Below are 17,939 nucleotides of genomic sequence, written 5' to 3'. Positions count from 1 at the left end.
GTTAAGGTACTGTGCCACCAAATCAAATCATTTTCACCATTTTTTAGAAAGTTATAGTTGGGCACTCACTGTTTACAACTTAGTTTACAAGACATCCTAGTTTGATCTTTGTATTCTCACTTCATCATACTCCTTTCATTCTCTGGAAATCATGCAACTACTTACAGACCAACATCCAAGTTATACAAGTGGTTGACACCGGGTTCATACTTTCAGTGATATATAAATTGATGAATGGAGAAAAATAACCTACGATTCCATCACCTCACCCTCTTGTACTTTGCAAAGTGTGCCCTAAAACCTGTCAATGAGAAGTTACCAGAATGTTCAAACCTATTTGTTGTCCAAATTAAATATTATGCACACAGCTCCTAAGGTATGACAAAAATGGACATTTCACAGCCGAAACTTTGAATTATACAAAACTTATACCAATAAACACATCAACAACTGCTTCAGGAATGTGCATGTAGTATTAATATGGATTTTGGCAACCTTAATGTAATCATTTTCTCAACAAATCCATCCCATTCCAAAATGTAACCAAAAGTTGCTTCAATTGTTCTTTCTTCAGCATCATTTTCACCATTGCCCAGCTTGGTTGATTTGTATCATGCTGGACTCTTCCACTCTGACAAGCTACGATCTGAGTCTAATTGGGGCATGTTTCAGTCTGCCCCAATCTGAGAAATCCCACTCAATGTAATGGGTACACCTACAAAATTTGAAACAGAACATCTGAAAATATCTGAAACCACATATCTTGTTGAAATGTTAATCATGGAGTTGTGGCTACATTTTGGGCATCAGACGAAAAGAGAAAAAAAAAATCAAGGAATATTGTAAATTATTCATCGAGAAACTGAGGTACCACATGCTGTTGGGTACTGTACTTTCACGACTGCACCATGGGTATGAATCCTTGCAAAATATTAGAAAAAGATAATTTGTAAGTGTTTCAATTGGTGCAAGTTTAGAAGCAACTATTCAGTTTGGATTTGTTATGGTACCACAGCACATGAGATTCAAAATGCAATACAACTTGGAAATAAATGAACAATTGCACTTTGAATGACCAAAAAGGTGACTTTGGAAGAATTAAAAGTTCACCTTGAAGAAACGGAGGCTATTTGTTTGAGATTGATGCTGAGAAACATTGTACAATGTAGAAAGAACATTGCACACCATCTAGTTCATTATACACCTGAAGTGGTAGCACAAAATCCAAATAGAATTTGCAATGGAATTCTTCTGACCTTGAGTAAATTCAAAAGATGATCATTAGGAACCCCAGAGAAATTCTGTAAATAGACATTTATCCTAGCTGTTCTCAAATGGCAATTATTTTTAAAAGTTACCAGAAACATTTTGAACTGAGACCTCATGAATACTTGCACAGTACAGAATGATAACATATAAATTAGGAGTACTACTGTGGGAGTGCATTTGACCTTTGTTCATGAAAAGAAAATAACAAATTTGAAAGTTTGTTTCTGCCAGCTCATGCAAACCTGTTTTTAGTGTTGCTTTACTAGTTGTTGAGTAAACAGTGTTTAGCATCTAATGGAAGCCACTCCGACTACATGAATCAGAGTGCCTGACCTTCACAGACATGCTCGGAAGGTAGTATATTAAGCCCTTAAACCACAAATGTTCCTTGTTCAATCATGCAGGGTGCTTCAATGGTGTGGGTGCTGGGTACATGGAGAAAAATCAGCATATTTAAAACTGCTGAAAAAGCATGCACATTAGTCAGTTCAAAAGTCAACATATCAACATTCACTGAAAGCCCTGGAATTCAACCTAATACATAGAGACAGGGTCTCTCTGATCACTGTATGTGAGATAATATAAACACAAAATAGTTCCTTTTGTTTTTTTATTAATTGTTGTGTTAACAATTGATTTATGAGTGCAATTACTGTGGGGCTAGAGTCAGTAACTAACACAATTAATTCTAACTACGGCCAATATTTTACACTTATACATTATATCTCTCCTCATGGTAGACTAGGGCAGGGCACAGCCTTTTCTTCATAGTCTGTCACAAATGGCAGAGCAAAGCTTTCACTTTCCTTAGGGTTTGTTTGTCAAAGTTGTAGAAAGAGACTTGCTCTTCATCTAGTTCATGATATGCCTGAAATGGAACTATTAGATCGAAATAGATTTTCATAGGGATTCTTCTGACCTTGGGAGAAAAATGGTAACAGGCTATTGAGTTGTATGATCAGGCAAGACATAATGAGTACTGGATCAGCCTCAAAGGGCTGAATGGCCTACTCCTGCTCTAATTTATATATTTCTAGGTGATTCAATGGCTGTATAGGCACTTTGAGATTTTCTAAGTGTGAAGGGGAATACATAAATGCAATTGATTAATCATCCCTCCTTCTCTCCCCTTCTTTTCTCTTTTTGTGAGATGTCAATGGTTCTAATGATGTATTTACTGGTTGAAGGAACGTGGAAATAGATTGAAAACAATCTATTGACGTGGTAGCACTTTCCAAAAAAGCCAATACAGACACAAGCAACTATGAATTCATTAGTCATACCTCAATATTGTGTAAAAGAATTATCAGAAGTAAACTACAGAATTATCTGTACTGTAATAATTTAGTAAAATACAAGTCCACATGGTTTTAGAAGTGGAAGATTCTACCTAAATATTCTCTCTGATCTTTTGAGGAAGTCATATTCCATGTGGAGCATGGAAATTTGTAACATAACATTTGTGACATTTCACAAAGTTGTTTCATGTAGAAGGCTATGAGTTAAATTCAATACAGAGATTTCAGTCAATTTCTGAATTAATATTAATTGTGCTGAAAGATAGAAAATAACAAGTAGTTGTTAGAGAGGTTAGATTAGGAGATAGGAAGCACTGTAGTGAAGACACCATTCTAGCTTTCATTTTATATTAATGACTTTGAAACAAAACCTCAAAGCAAATTGGCTATATGAATATAGTATAAAACTAAAAGAGGGAGCAACTTTAGAGAAGGAAGCTTAGAAATTATAAACAGAGTTTTGAAAAAAAACAATGGTGGATGAAATGCAATGCAAGGAAATATGAATTATAGCACATAGGAAGGATGGCAATATGACATTTGTCTTCCATCAGCATGACTTAACTGAATTCTGGGAGAATTGCAAGACTTATTGGATCAACACTTAAGATGACTCCACTACAGAGCAGGCAAACAAGGTAAAGAGAATATTAATATCTATAGAAGAAAGTATTAGAAGTTAAATTAAAGAAAGTCATGCACAAAGTTGGATCAAGCCATACCTTGAATAATAAGACCAGTTCTGGTCATTAAAATAAAAAGACATTACAACACTGGAGAATGAAAGGCCACTGAGTCTTGGTATCCAACTGTGTGGAACTTTGAAGAAAGTTAGCCTTTTCAGCCTGAAATGGAAATGACTGAGTCATGATCTTGAGATTTTTGACAGTAAATGGTCTGGAGTATGTAAATTCAAAAATTGACTTCAAATGAAGTTATGGGTTCAGTTTAAGGGGTATATGCCAACACAGCTAAAAGGCAAATTTACCTGTGATGTTAGGATATTCTTCATCAACCTAATAAATACATGGAAGGGGGTTCTGATGGAGAAAACTTTGATAGAACTGGATGATTGGGGAAGATGAGCTGAATTACCTTCTTCATTTAGAGTGATCTCATATTTTTAGTTCCATGACTGCATAGTCAGTTGTGCTCGCAATGTTTAAAATAAGAAACTTTTTCATAGCAAATCTTGTTGTTTGTTTGGATGCTCAGGCAGGTAGCATAATTCACATCAAAACAAAGTATTGTAAGGAAAAGCAAAGGGCTTTTTTTTCGTTTCTTGAGCAATGAGAGATGTTCCAGATTTGGTACAGGTAGACACGGCCCCTTTTATGATAAATAGGACCAAGGCATCAATGAGCTGATGCTAATTCGTAAGTGCAGCCTACGGAAAATTCAGTTCGTTCAGCAACACATTTCAAGTATTGAAATTAAAAATTCCCTTCAAAATATTACTGTTCACGTAAAGTGTTATTGTGAGCAATTGCAGAATGTAATGGCTTCAGGAACTGCTACGCTCACCTGAGGGAATGGGCACTGCTCCCAGTAACAGGAAGGTTAAGAATTCACTGGGGACACAGCAGGCAGGGCTGACGAATATGTTTACGCCTGCATCAGCAATTGCACCTAGGGTGACGGGCAAAGCTTTTTTTTTGGTCGTGGGGATCTCAGTCTGACCTTGCGGTCCAAGTCTGTTAACAATCGACAGCAAATGCTGCGAGCTGCCGACTGGGAGGGATTGGACTTCCTGAAAACGAGGAGTTTGAAAGCTGCTCAATGATCCGTTAGTACTTACTCTTCCACCTGAGAGCTGCCGCTGACTCCGCCTCGGATTGCAGCCCCTTTAGTACAGCTCATTGGTGCTCTCGGTCACATTGTGTGAAGCCGGTCCAATTGGAAAGCTGCTCATTCTGCAACAAGTGCACCAGAGACCGTCGAGAGGTGCAGTTATTGAGCATCGCAGCCTGTTGGAAACTTGTTCTTGCAACGGTTTAAATGGCGAACGCTGGTCTTGAAATCCTGGGGCTCGCCTTGGGAGTGTTAGGATGGCTGGGGGCCATCATAACCTGTGCCTTGCCCATGTGGAGAGTGACCGCTTTCATTGGGAACAACATCGTGGTGGCGCAGATCATTTGGGAAGGGCTTTGGATGAACTGCATTGTTCAGAGCACCGGGCAGATGCAGTGTAAGGTGTACGACTCGCTGCTGGCCCTCTCGCAAGACCTGCAGGCTTCCAGAGCTCTGACCGTCATTGCCATTGTGGTGGGAGTCCTGGGCATTCTGATCTCCATCGTGGGAGCCAAGTGCACCAACTGCGTGGAAGACGAGGCGACGAAAGCCAAGATAATGATCGTGGCAGGAATTATCTTCATCCTTTCTGGGCTGATGATCCTGATCCCAGTGTCCTGGTCTGCAAACACCATCATCAAGGATTTCTACAACCCACTGGTGACGGACGCCCAGAGGAGGGAGCTTGGAGCCTCCTTGTACATCGGTTGGGGAACCTCGGGTCTGCTGATCCTCGGAGGGGCTCTGCTCTGCTGCTCCTGCCCTCCCAAGGATGAGAAGTACGTGCCTTCCAGAATGGCTTACTCCGCCGCCAGGTCCACAGGTCCCACTGGGTATGACAGGAAGGACTATGTGTGAGAGGGCATCAGGTAGCCCAGCTCGCCCTCCCCAGGGACTCAAGCGGCTTTCCTGAACCCCTAAAGAGTTATCGCTTTGGGGTGAATCTTGTCTCAGATTTTATTGTCTATTTTTTAAGGAGAAAAAAAGTTCAGATATTGCTATCTTTCCATTTCATTTACTGTTAAACCCAAGCAATGTTATCGTGGATGTGTGCGTGTGTGTCTATGTCTTTGTATATATCGGTCTGGTCCATTTCACCAGTTGGTAGAACAAGTTTGATCGTGATTCGTGTATTTGTGTCTTGGTTCTCCTTGGGTTCGGGGGGCGAGGGGGTGGGGGGAGGTTTCACTCTCTCTCTCTCTCTCTCTCCCTGGGACTTGGCGCCGCCCCTGCTCTCCTGAATCCGGGACCATGTCATGAGCCTGTCTCTGTGTCTCTGTGATTGACACTGGGTGGCACCAATTAAAAAGTAACATTACTGGAAACACACAGCATGGATAGGTCAACATGAAGAAAGAGCAAGAGTGTGGGGAAGGTTGCCACTGAAACGCTCTGCTGTGCATTACCAGAACGTGTAGTTTTTCTTTATCAATGAGTAACAGGCGGAAAGGATGGGGGAGGGTTGCCCTAAGGGGCCAAAGCGAGGCAGGAGTCATCCAGTACAAATATATTGACGCTTGCAAAATGGATGTTAATCAATAAACTTTAGAGAAACATATTCTTTTAATGACGAGATCATGTGAAACTCGGTGAGCTGAGATTAGTTGAAGTGGGACAAAAAGCTTGGGTTTATAAACGCTGCAGACGCACCAAGTGATTGAAATGTTTTGAGTTGCCTCAGACTGGGACCTGGCTCCAGAGAATCCAATTAACATTCTATTGCCTGATACTATATCATATACACAAGTAAGCATGTTTGAACACTTTAGCAGGATGCACCTTAAGAAATAGTTAGGTCTGAAGGTACCAATAACGTCCAACCACCCAGCCAGCTACTCCACCCAGTCAGCACTTCTCCCTGTCTCATTATCTACATTCCAGGGAAATTAGTCCAGATTTAGAAACTGAAAGTCTGCTCCTATTTGTTTACTCAGGATTGAAGGAAGACCGTGAGCTGTCATTCCCCAACAACTCCCATTCCCTCCAGTTTTGTCATCTTCCTTTATCTCTTTCTCTTTCCCCCTCCCTCCACCTCTTAACGATCTTTTGTCTTGCCTTTTGTCTTTCCCAGCTTGACTTTCCTCTCTGTTCCCCTTTGTATTTATCATTCAGTTGCTTTCTCTTTTTCCTTATTTCAGCTGTTCATGCAGTCTCTTTGTCTTGCCTTATCAATGATCTCTCTTTCTCTTTGCCTCTCATCTGTTTTGCAATTACATAGAATTTTACCACACAGCCAGGCCATTCAGCAGCACTGTGCCAGTGCTTGTGTTCCAGGGTGAGCCTTTACCATCCTTGGTTTGTCCAATCCTATCACCATATCATGTATATTTTTCTCCCTCATGAGCTCATTTTGTTGTTTTCTGCTATTTCCCCCTCCCTTCCCATATTTATTTTGCCTTGCCCTCTTTCGACAGGAGAATTTGGAGGTGAAGCTACTTATTTGCCGCTACTGTTTTCATTTTTGTCAGTATTTGTTGTGAGTACAAGGCTCTAACAAAGTAAGTTTGTTGAGGTGCTGTAATGCATTCTGTAGATAGCACAAACAGATGCTACAGTGCAATGGTGGTGCAAGTATGGGTATTGATTCCAATGGCCAATCAAATAATCTCTAAATTAATTTTTCCTCCAACCGTGCAGTGTTGCATAAAGGAATAAAAAAAAGTTTCGCACCCTTACCCTCTGACACTGGATAGTGTAGGTGACCTTTCTACAAGGATTCTCACAGGTTCTCAGTCGGGATCTGTGATTCAGGAGTTATGATTATCCTCCAATCATGCTTGGTCCTGACCTTGAATGACAAGTGTTTCCTTCATCAGGACCAACATTCTTATCTTGAAAAGCCATTACCAAAGAGTTGACATTTTGTAGGTGAGTAGACCCCAAAATTGAATCATAGAATCCCTACATTGTGGAAGCAGGCCCATCAGCTCCACACCAACCTTCCGAAGAGTATCCCACCCAGACGCACTCCATCCCTGTAACCCTGCATTTCCCATGGCTAATCCACCTAGCCTGCACATCCCTGGACACTATGGGCAATTTAGCACAGCCAATCCACCTAATTTGCACATCTTTGGACTGTGGGAAGAAACTGGAGCACCCAGAGGAAACCCACACAGACACGGCAGAACATCCAAACTCCACACAGACAGTCACCCGAGACTGGAATCAGACATGGGTCCCTGGCCCTGTGAGGCAGCAATGCTAACTATTGTGCCATCGTACCGCCCTAATTGATTACTTGGACACACCTCAGATTCACTCACCTCTACCAGCTAGAATGCTATATGGAAACAGCACCATCCCTCTTGGTATAAAGAGATGACACAAATAAAGAAATAATATAACAGTGCCCATTATGACCTAATGTTTGGTCCTAGTTAACTCTGAGGTTTCAGGCATCTCTCAAAGTTAGAAGGTTATAATTTTAACTTAGTTTCATGAAGTTGAGTGCATTTTTCCAAAAATATACTTTTATTAAGAAAAGTACGCTCTAAAATATTTTGAATCTAATCTCATCATGTAATCAAATCCCATGTTTCTTCATTCAGTGTTTTTCATTTTGAAGTGCTTCTATAAAATGGAAATGTCAAGAGTTTTTAAAATATTCATTCCATGTCAAGCGTATAATCCAAGGGCAAAGCACCACAAATGAAATATTACAGAAAGTGCAATGGAATTTAACTTTTCTCCATACAACATGTTCCACTGTAAGATGCCCGAATAAACCACAGACTTGAGCACACAATATTTTGGAGGGTTACAATGTCAGTGGTGTTGTCCTTCAAATGACATTACATTGTGGCCTTGCATGCCCTGTAAAAGATCTAATGGTGCTATTCACAGAAAAGTGATAGTCACTGGGTGTCATAGACAGTATTTATCCATCCACCAACAAAACTAAAACAATGATCTTGTCATTATCTTGCTGATTATGGAACCTTGCCAGGTGCAAATTGGTTGCTGTGTTTCCCATGGTACTGTTCATGTCTCGATTGCATCATTGTTATAAAGTGTTTTGAGACATTGTGAAAGAAGCTTTATAAATACAAGTTCTCATTTTGATTGTTGTTGGGCTTCACCCACTGTAATAGCAATTGATATCAGAAACATTTTCCTACATGTTCTTGTGTTGTGTTTGACTTTTACTGTTTGCAGTTGTTTTTAATGACCCAATGCTATAAATAATAAAAGCACAAGCACAGCCCTATGGAGTTTTTCTTTACTTGAGCCGCTATGATCTCTGATGATAGTATTTCTTCCTTTGGTTTACTTTTCATTGAGCCGTATTTGAAACACAACAGATGGGAGGGTTTCAAACTAATTTGTTCCTTTTTGCAGCATTGCCTTCACACATCACCTGCCTGCATCTCTTTGTTGAGAGGTTTCTCCTGTTAAATGAGACCAAAAACAGACGAAAGCCTGTGCATCAGTTGTAGGAAGTAATGAGGAAAGAGTACATTGCTACAAGATGTTAACCAGTATTTAACTATAAATGCAATGCTGAACAATACAGATGAGAAAGGCTCATTAAATCAATACAACCAGCCTAGTACAAAAGCAAAATGATGGTGATGACAGAAAACTAAAATAAAAACAGGAACTGCTGGAAAGAGATGCGACGGCAACTGTGAGGAGGGAAACAAAAATGAACTTTTCAGATATGGGACCTTTTTGTCAGATCCATTCTAATGAGAGTTAGTGACTTTAAAAAGTAACTCTCTTTCTCTCCACTGATGCTTTGAGACCAGTTAAGTATTTCCAACTAACTTAGTAGCTATTCCCCTCTGGAATCAGTTGGATTCTTGCTACTGATCTCTATTCAGTTAAATCCTGCTGTGAATACATTTTCATGTCTTTTTATGTGATAAAGTAGCAAACACATTTTAATGCAATTCTTTTTATGTGTTATTTGAAAGAGCATCTGCAAGTTATTTGAAGATATTGACCCATTTAATGTTAATTAGGTGAATTACAGAAAGAAAAATGGTACACCTGACAACTCTGATCCCAGGATACATTGACCTTTCAGTATTGCTGGGTTGAATGTTTGAAATTGCTGAACGACAGGAACAACAGCAAGAAGTCAGCATGGATAGGTTGGACCGAAGGGTCTGTTTCCATGCTGTACATCTCTATGACTCTAACTTGCTTTTATAATTTGTTTTTAATTTCTTAAGCCATCCCAAAGATACGACACAAATTTTACCAAGCAAAATCCAACCAAGCCACATGAGAGAATAGATGTGAAAAAGCTTGGTCAAGCCTGTTGGTTCCAAGGCGCATTTTGATGAAGGAAAGAAGAGTGGAGAGGTATAGGGATGTATTTCCAAAGCTTAGGGCCCATGGAGCTGACAGTACAGCTACCAGTATTGGAGTGATTGAAATTGGGGATGCTGAACAGACTAGAATTGGGAGACCATTGGAGATCATCACCATTGGGCCTGCAGTTGTTCAAGTAGAAGGTTCTGCTGCCATCGTCATCTCAAATCAAGTGCAATTTTGTTCATATCACCCACTGTCCAAAAAGAATAAGAAATATTTTAGAAGAAAAGCTTTTTGATATTTGGATCTTGAGTACAGTTTAATAATCTTGGTGAGGTACAGTTTCACGGGAGCCAGCAGTTATTTAGTTTCTGTTCCATGTGACCATTCTTTAAATGTGAGACAAGATGGTAAAAGCACAGATCAAATAGAAAACTACATCAGTGTAGCGCAGCCTTATAAGTTCTGACCTACAGTGTTGGTAAGCTCTTGAACATTGGAAGCCATCAGAGTTGGCCTTCAATTCACCAATGCACATCAAATCCTGAATTTTCTGATCTCTACGTTTTAACTGCAGTGCTTTACTGAAGTTTATTGATCCATGTCTAATCTGTGTGTCAGTTTGGGTTGCAATAGTTGGACACAAATAGAGATTGGAAACAAACTGACATAAAGAGGAAAGCAGCGATATTTCAGATTCCTATGCACATTTATGGTATAATATAAATCCTGACTATGAATTCTCCTTTCAAGAGCTCCTGATCCTGGCTCTCTCAAAAGGATGATAAAAACTTCATTGCTACAATTTAGGAATATTGAAAATGAAAGCTTAACATTGTCAAAACCTTACTGTTTCTATCGGCCTCATCTCTCCTACTCTCTTTCAATCCGTTTGCACCATGGGAACCTGCAAATTGCATAGTCAACATGTAGCACACTCACGGAAGCATGTGCATATATACAGTCTTCAGGATTGATCGGTAATATTGCACACAACTTTCACTCCCTGTTCAATCAAAATTCCAAAGACTTATTTTATTCTATTAATAATCTTACAATTTTTAATCAAACATCATCAAAGGAAGCAGCAAGTGTGACATCATCCATTAGTTATATTATTATGCTCCATGTGACAGATATGGAGCTTATTATTAGTAATAGCTTTTTCTGAGTGAATTTGCAACAAACAACCAGGCTTAGGTTGCAATTGATATAATTTACCTTTCTGCTCTTGCACTCTGTAACTTCACCATGTCTCATAAATAACTCTAGGAAGAGATGGCTCTTTAGGTGTTGATTTTCCAGTGTTTTCACTTTCTTTTACTGTATAGCTGTGCACTATAAAGACCTGGAGGCCACATACAGAGGGTGACTTTGTGAGTTCCAATTTCTAGGAGGAGTTTTGCCAACAGACAGCATATCAATAATGTAAGTGTACGTTGCTCATATTTGTAAAACCATTTACAGTGGGGAAGTTATATAGGCAGAGAGAAAAGTGCAGAGGGTTTAAGGATGAATTTCTACCAGATGGTAGGAACAAAGTGTTCAAAGGCTTTGTCACCAATCATGGGGTGAAGGGAGGGAGTTACTGAATTTTCACTCAAATAATATTCAATGTTAGGATTTCCTAATTTTTTTTGTTTCCTTTTATAAGGTTATGCTACAAAGCAAAACATGTGGCAGACACCAGTTATACAAAGTCCCTTCATCAAACAGCACCTATCCTAAAACAATTGTATGAATGGGAAAGAGTACCTCTCCAGAAATTCGATAGCCGCATGATGTCAGTTTTCACATGAATAGTCAAAGGTACATAGGAGCAGGGCTTCACCTGCAGCTTGCAACACCAATACACAAAGGACCAATACATGAATACATGTGGGCGGCACGGTGGCACAGTGGTTAGCACTGCTGCCTCACAGCACCAGAGACCCTGGTTCAATTCCCGCCTCAGGCAACTGACTGTGTGGAGTTTGCACGTTCTCCCCATGTCTGCGTTGGTTTCCTCCGGGTGCTCCAGTTTCCTCCCACAGTCCAAAGATGTGCAGGTAAGGTGAATTGGCCATGCTAAATTGCCCGTAGTGTTAGGTAAGGGGTAAATGTAGGGGTATGGGTGGGTTGCGCTTCGGCGGGTCGGTGTGGACTTGTTGGGCCGAAGGGCCTGTTTCCACACTGTAATGTAATCTAATCTACAACCAGATGCAATATGGTAATATTCAGCAGCAATTTCTAATCAGTTAGGAGTTCCCTTTGAATTACTACTTTCCATGAAACAACACCACTACCTCTTCAAATATTGTAACATTTAAAGGAGATGGTGATGTGGTCTGAGCTACGAACACTGGTTTGTAGATATACATATTAGAAAATAATAATAACACAGAAGGAACCCATTTAGTGGTGGACCCAAACCAGTTCTCTGTGTCAAGAGGTAACAGAGCCACTGCAACTTTCTTTCATTTGATATCACTGCTCCAAAACTCCAATTTAAAGCTGTTAGTGTTTGTGTCAAAGTACCCCACTTTCATAAAATTGGAACATCAAGCTCTGCCAAAATGAATCAAAGCAAAGTGTACTCTGCTTTTATATTGGCCTAATTTCAATTTACATTCCAGGAGATCTGCATCCGTGAGCCAACTCCTGTGCTTACTTTGTTTGATACTTCCAGCTCTCATATATAAGCAACAGAATCCTAGACAGGTTTGTTTGTCCTTTCCTGACTCCTGCGGTTTCAAATCTGTATTAAAATGAGGTCAACATGAAAGCAGCGTCAGAACTTGTTTTAGTGCTCCGAATCACACCGCCATACAATATGAGTCAACCACGTGTTTCATGTATAACAGCAAAGTTGTTTTCTACATTCCAACATAAAACATCGATTGTTAAGCCTGTCCACTAGGAGAGGTCAAAGTCAGATCCCAGTAATTCCTCACCCCCCCCCCTACACTACCAGTCATTCAAGGGCCATAGAAACCAAAGGGAGTGAAGCATTATTAAAAAAACCTCCAAAGACTGCTTTGTTCACCTGGTTACCAACAACTTCACAACTCCGAAGAAAAAGTGATTACCTCCACAGACTGATTACCTCCACCACCCTTTTCATCCAGCTGAAATTATTGATCACTGTCCTGCCCAGACAGAACTGGAAAACCAATGTCTTATGTTCAATATTTAGACACCACTATCAATAACTCTGCTGAGCTTCACAGATTTCCATGTTTGTCCATCAAATCCCATTCTGTAAAGCTTGTAAACATTCTACAGATCCAATATTTCACTTGGTAATCACTGCTGATACTTTCTGGGCTAAGAGTCTGACAACAATGTCACATATGTTGCAAGAGTAGGAGTTTGAAATCCTTAAAGTTGAGTCAGTTGTCACTAGCCGTGTTTTGCAAAACCAGCCCTTCAGTGAGGAAATGATGAACTCCTGCATTTTGGCCTTCTACTTTATATCTGTTAAAATATGATAGCAGGTTCAATTTTACATACAAAAACTTAGATCATGCATTTTGTTTCTGCTCAATGGGCTCAGACAGGTCAGAAAAACAGGAATCAGAGCTGGTATAGTTCCACTCAATGGCGCAGTTTCACGAACACAAGGAGCCACTTGTTATATCACAAAAGTGACCTTTCTTCACTTTTGAATCTAGACTATGATGCCTAATCATAGCACGTTAGAAAGGAGGCAATCATATCTTTCTGCATCTTCTAGCAAGACTCACTGGGTTACTGATCTGATGGAACAAGTCAGTTTTCATAGTCAATTGTAGAGATAATTCTAGCCCATTTCAGATGAGTGAAAGGCAAATCTAGACTTGTCTTCCTATTACTAAGGACAGTGCCACCTGCAGCTGCCACTTCCTGCAGTCAGGTTTGCACCTGCTTAGTTTGAGAGAATGTATAATGGTAGTGTCACAGAATCAAAGAGTCCTGCATCATGGAGACAGGTCCTTTGACCCAAACTGGTCCATGCTGAGCAAAATGTCCATGCTATCTCCATTTCCCTGCACTTGGCCCATATCCTTCTAATCCTTTCCTATCCATGTATTTGTCCAAATGCCTTTAAATGTTGCTAATGTACCCGCCTCAACCACTTCCACTGGCAGCTCATTCCATATGTGTACTACCTTCTGTGTAATAAAGTTGCCCCTCAGGTTCCTTTTTATTCTTTCCCCTCTAACCTTAAATGATGCTGTCTAGTCCTCGATCCCCCAACCCTGGAAAAACGATTGAGTGCATTCACCATATCCATGCCTCTCATGATCTTATACACCTCTAACAAGTCCCACCCCAGTCTCCTACACTCGAAAGAAAAAAGTCCTAGCTTGTCCAACCTCTCCCTTTTAGTCAGACCATTGAGTACAGGCAACATTCTCATAAATTTCTTCTGCACTCTTTCCAGTTTAATAACATTCTTCCTATAACAAGGTGACCAAAACTGAACATAATACTCCAAGTGCAGCCTCACCAACGTTCTTACAAGTGCAACATAACTTCCTACCTTCTATACTCAATGCTGTGACTGATGAAGGCAAGTGTGCCAAAAGCCTTCTTCACTGTCCTGTCTACTTGTGACTCAATTTTCACAGAACAGTGAACCTGAACTCCAAGATCTCTCTGTTACACTACACTCCTTAAGACCCTACTGGGGTGGAGAAGAGGTGGAGAAGATTATGGAAACATTGAATCTCCTCACTGCTGGCTCCTTTCAAAGCTCAACTGTGGATTTTTATGTATCCTCCAATTGGCAGCCCACAAGTGCTTTTGTGAATTCACCAATGCAGTAAAGCAGTATAGTTTGTCTAGTACAACATGGACACAGGCAGCCACAGTCAGAGCTGTTGGACTTGCAGCAATCACTGGGTTCTGTGAGGACCTCGACTTCATGCATGTGCTGCACAGTCATTTCTCCGACCATCCAGCCAGATTCCTGAACAGGAAGGGATTTCTCTCCTGCAAGGTCCAATGTTTTGTGGACAAAGTTAAAAATCATATAACACCAGATTATAGTCCAACAGGTTTATTTGGAAGTACAAGCTTTCGGAGCGCTGCTCCTTCATCAGGTTGCTAGTGGGGTAGAATCATAGGGCACAGAATTTATAGCAAAAGATCAAAGTGTTATACAACTGATGAGATGTATTGAACAAACCAAGATTGCTGTAAAGTCTTTGATCACTGAGAATGGGGATGCAGGTTTTGATTGATGATTATGTAAATCCCAGAACTTCTTTCAAGTCAAATTCCTGAGATTCTGTGTCCTATGATCCTGCCCCACTAGTTACCTGATGAAGGAGCAGTGCTCCAAAAGCTTGTATTTGCAAATAAATCTGTTGGACTATAACCTGGTGTTGTGTGATTTTTAACGTCACCTTTTTTATGACCACAGGGAATAATTCCTGTAGATACTTTAGTGCACAGACTCTACAGAGAGCAGTCACAATGATTAATTTCTGCACAAGCTCCAGGTCTGACAATATGCGCTCACTGATTTCCAGAACAAGGCAACAAGGGTCACCCAGAAAGCATGGCTAAAATTCCCAGTTTGAAACTCTCAGCACAACAAATACTTTTCATGGATCACCTAGGACCATCGCAGATTGGTATTCTGAAGATGTGCTTCTGTTGCCTGGACCATTCAGGAGTACTTGAGTGCTCTCCAGATATGGTGTCCAGAACTGTGCTTGTTTGCTGCACACCATTCAAGCCAGCTCAATGATGTGGGGGAGTTTAGAAAAGGAACAGATGGACCAAACGCTGCCTTCTCAGACGAGGAAAAAGTAGACTCTGACGGAAGCTAACACTCATACTGAGGAAGCCTGAGCAATGTGGCGCTTGAGAACCGTAAATCAGCTGGATTTGAAAACGAATGAATTTGCATAAACATTTGCGAGCGAATATAATGGCAATCAGTGTGATGCAGAAACCAAACTATCTGCAATGCAAGACATGCTTTATAATGGTGGAACTTTACATAGCTCTGCAGTTATCTGTGAGAATAATAGGGTACTTATGGTAGGGTTTTTTAACTTTCCAAACAAAGACTGGGACTGCCATAGTGTTAAGGGTTTAGATGGAGAGGAATTTGTTAAGTGCGTACAAGAAAATTTTCTGATTCAGTATGTGGATGTACCTACTCAAGAAGGTGCAAAACTTGACTTACTCTTGGGAAATAAGGCAGGGCAGGTGAATGAGGTGTCAATGGGGAAGCATTTTGGGGCCAGCGACCATAATTCTATTAGTTTTAAAATAGTGATGGAAAAGGATAGACCAGTTCTAAAAGTTGAAGTTCTAAATTGGAAAAAGGCCAATTTTGATGGTATTAGGCAAGAACTTTCAAAAGCTGACTGGGGGAAAACGTTCGCAAGTAAAGAGACAGCTGGAAAATGGGAAGCCTTCAGAAATGAGATAACGAGAGTCCAGAGAAAGTATATTCCTGTTAGGGCGAAAGGAAAGGCTGGCAGGTATAGGAATTCTGGATGACTAAAGAAATTGAGGGTTCAGTTAAGAAAAAGAAGGAAGCATATGTAAGGTATAGACAGGATAGATAGAGTGAATCCTTAGAAGAGTATAAAAGCAGTAGGTGTATACTTAAGAGAGAAATCAGGAGGGCAAAAAGCGGACATGAGATAGCATTGGCAAATAGAGTTAAGGAGAATCCAAAGGGTTTTTACAAATACATTAAGGACAAAAGGGTAACTAGGGAGAGAATAGGGCCCTTCAAAGATCAGCAAGGCAGCCTTTGTGTGGAGCCGCAGAAGATGAGGCAGATACTAATTGAGTATTTTGCATCAGTGTTTACTGTGGAAAATGACATGGATGATATAGAATGTAGGAAAATAGATGGTGACGTTGTAAAAAATAGCCATATTACAGAGGAGAAAGTGCTGGATGTCTTGAAACACATAAAAGTGGATAAATCACCAGGACCTGATCAGGTGTAACCTAAAACTCTGTGGAAAGCTAGGGAAGTGATTGCTGGGTCTCTTGCTGAGATATTTGTATCATCGATAGTCACAGGTGAGGTGCTGGAAGACTGGAGGTTGGCTAACGTGGTGCCACTATTTAAGAAATGTGGTAAGGACAAGCCAGGAACTATAGACCAGTGACCCTGACGTCGGTGGTGGGCAAGTTGTTGGAGGGAATCCTGAGGGACAGGATGTACATGTATTTGAAAAGGCAAGGACTGATTAGGGATAGTCAACCTGGGTTTGTGCATGGGAAATCATGTCTCACGAACTTGATTGAGTCTTTTGAAGAAGTAACAAAGAGGATTGATGTGGGCAGAACAGTAGACATGATTTATATGGACTTCAGTAAGGCATTCGACAAGGTTCCCCATGGGACACTGGTGAGCAAGGTTAAATCTAATGGAATACAGGAAGAACTAGCCATTTGAATACAGAACTGGCTCAGTCTTTTCAAGAAGTAACAAAGAGGATTGATGAGGGCAGAACAGTAGACATGATTTATATGCACTTCCGTAAGGCGTACGACAAGGTTCCCTATGGGAGACTGGTTAGCAAGATTAGATCATGTGGAATACAGGGATAATTAGCCATTTGGATAGAGAACTGGCTCTAAGGTAGAAGACAGAGGGTGGTGGTGGAGGTTTGTTTTCAACTGGAGGCCTGTGACCAGTGGAGTGCCACAAGGATCGGTGCTGGGTCCATTACTTTTCGTCATTTATATAAATGATTTGGATGTGAGCTTAAAAGGTACAGTTAGTAAGTTTATAGATGACACCAAAATTGGAGATGTAGTGGACAGCAAAGAAGGTTACCTCAGATTACAACAGGATCTTGATCAGATGAATTAATGGGCTGAGAAGTGGCAGATGGTATTTAATTTAAATAAATGTGAAGTGCTGCATTTTGGGAAAGCAAATTTTAGCAGGATACACTTTATGGTAAGGTCCTTGGAAGTGTTGCTGAACAAACAGACCTTGGAGTGCAGGTTCACATCTCCTTGAAAGTGGAGTCACAGATAGATAGGATAGTGAAGAAGGCGTTTGGTATGCTTTCCTTTCTTTGTCAGAGTATTGAGTACAGGAGTTGGAAGGTCATGTTGTGGCTGTACAGGACATTGGTTAGGCCACTGTTGGAATATTGTGTGCAATTCTGGTCTCCTTCCTATTGGAAAGATGTTGTGAAACTTGAAAGGGTTCAGAAAAGATTTACAAGGATGTTGCCAGGGTTGGAGGATTTGAGCTATAGGGAAGAGGTTGAATAGGCTAGGGCTGTTTTCCTTGGAGTGTCAGAGGCTGAGGATTGACCTTATAGATGTTTACAAAATTATGAGGGGCATGGATAGGGT

The 17,939-nt window shown here is 40.6% G+C and overlaps 2 protein-coding genes across 3 annotated transcripts in view; one reads left to right on the top strand and one right to left on the bottom strand.

Annotated features, from left to right (window-relative positions):
- LOC148141908 (uncharacterized) overlaps positions 1–3,656 on the bottom strand; it is a 36,160-nt gene extending 32,504 nt beyond the window's left edge. For both annotated transcript variants that reach the window (XR_015752380.1, XM_087977465.1), the window contains exon 1: positions 3,290–3,656. Coding sequence is in view for 1 of the 2 variants with exons in the window: in XM_087977465.1 (XP_087833591.1) it covers positions 3,290–3,333 (44 nt within the window). In the remaining variant the exon portion in view is untranslated. The remainder of the gene's footprint in view (positions 1–3,289) is intronic.
- Positions 3,657–4,415: 759 nt separating this feature from the next.
- On the top strand, positions 4,416–8,565 carry LOC122564104 (claudin-4-like). Its single transcript, XM_043718668.2, has one exon. It carries the CDS (start codon positions 4,566–4,568, stop codon positions 5,214–5,216), a length of 651 nt encoding a protein of 216 aa, XP_043574603.2. The 5' UTR covers positions 4,416–4,565; the 3' UTR covers positions 5,217–8,565.
- Positions 8,566–17,939: the final 9,374 nt, after the last annotated feature.

Source organism: Chiloscyllium plagiosum, unplaced genomic scaffold (genome assembly GCF_037043375.1).
Source record: "Chiloscyllium plagiosum isolate Xiang-an unplaced genomic scaffold, Cpla_swu_hap1 HiC_scaffold_31, whole genome shotgun sequence".
In the NCBI taxonomy this organism is placed as follows: Eukaryota; Metazoa; Chordata; class Chondrichthyes; order Orectolobiformes; family Hemiscylliidae; genus Chiloscyllium; species Chiloscyllium plagiosum.
This window is presented reverse-complemented; position numbering and strand designations above follow the sequence as displayed.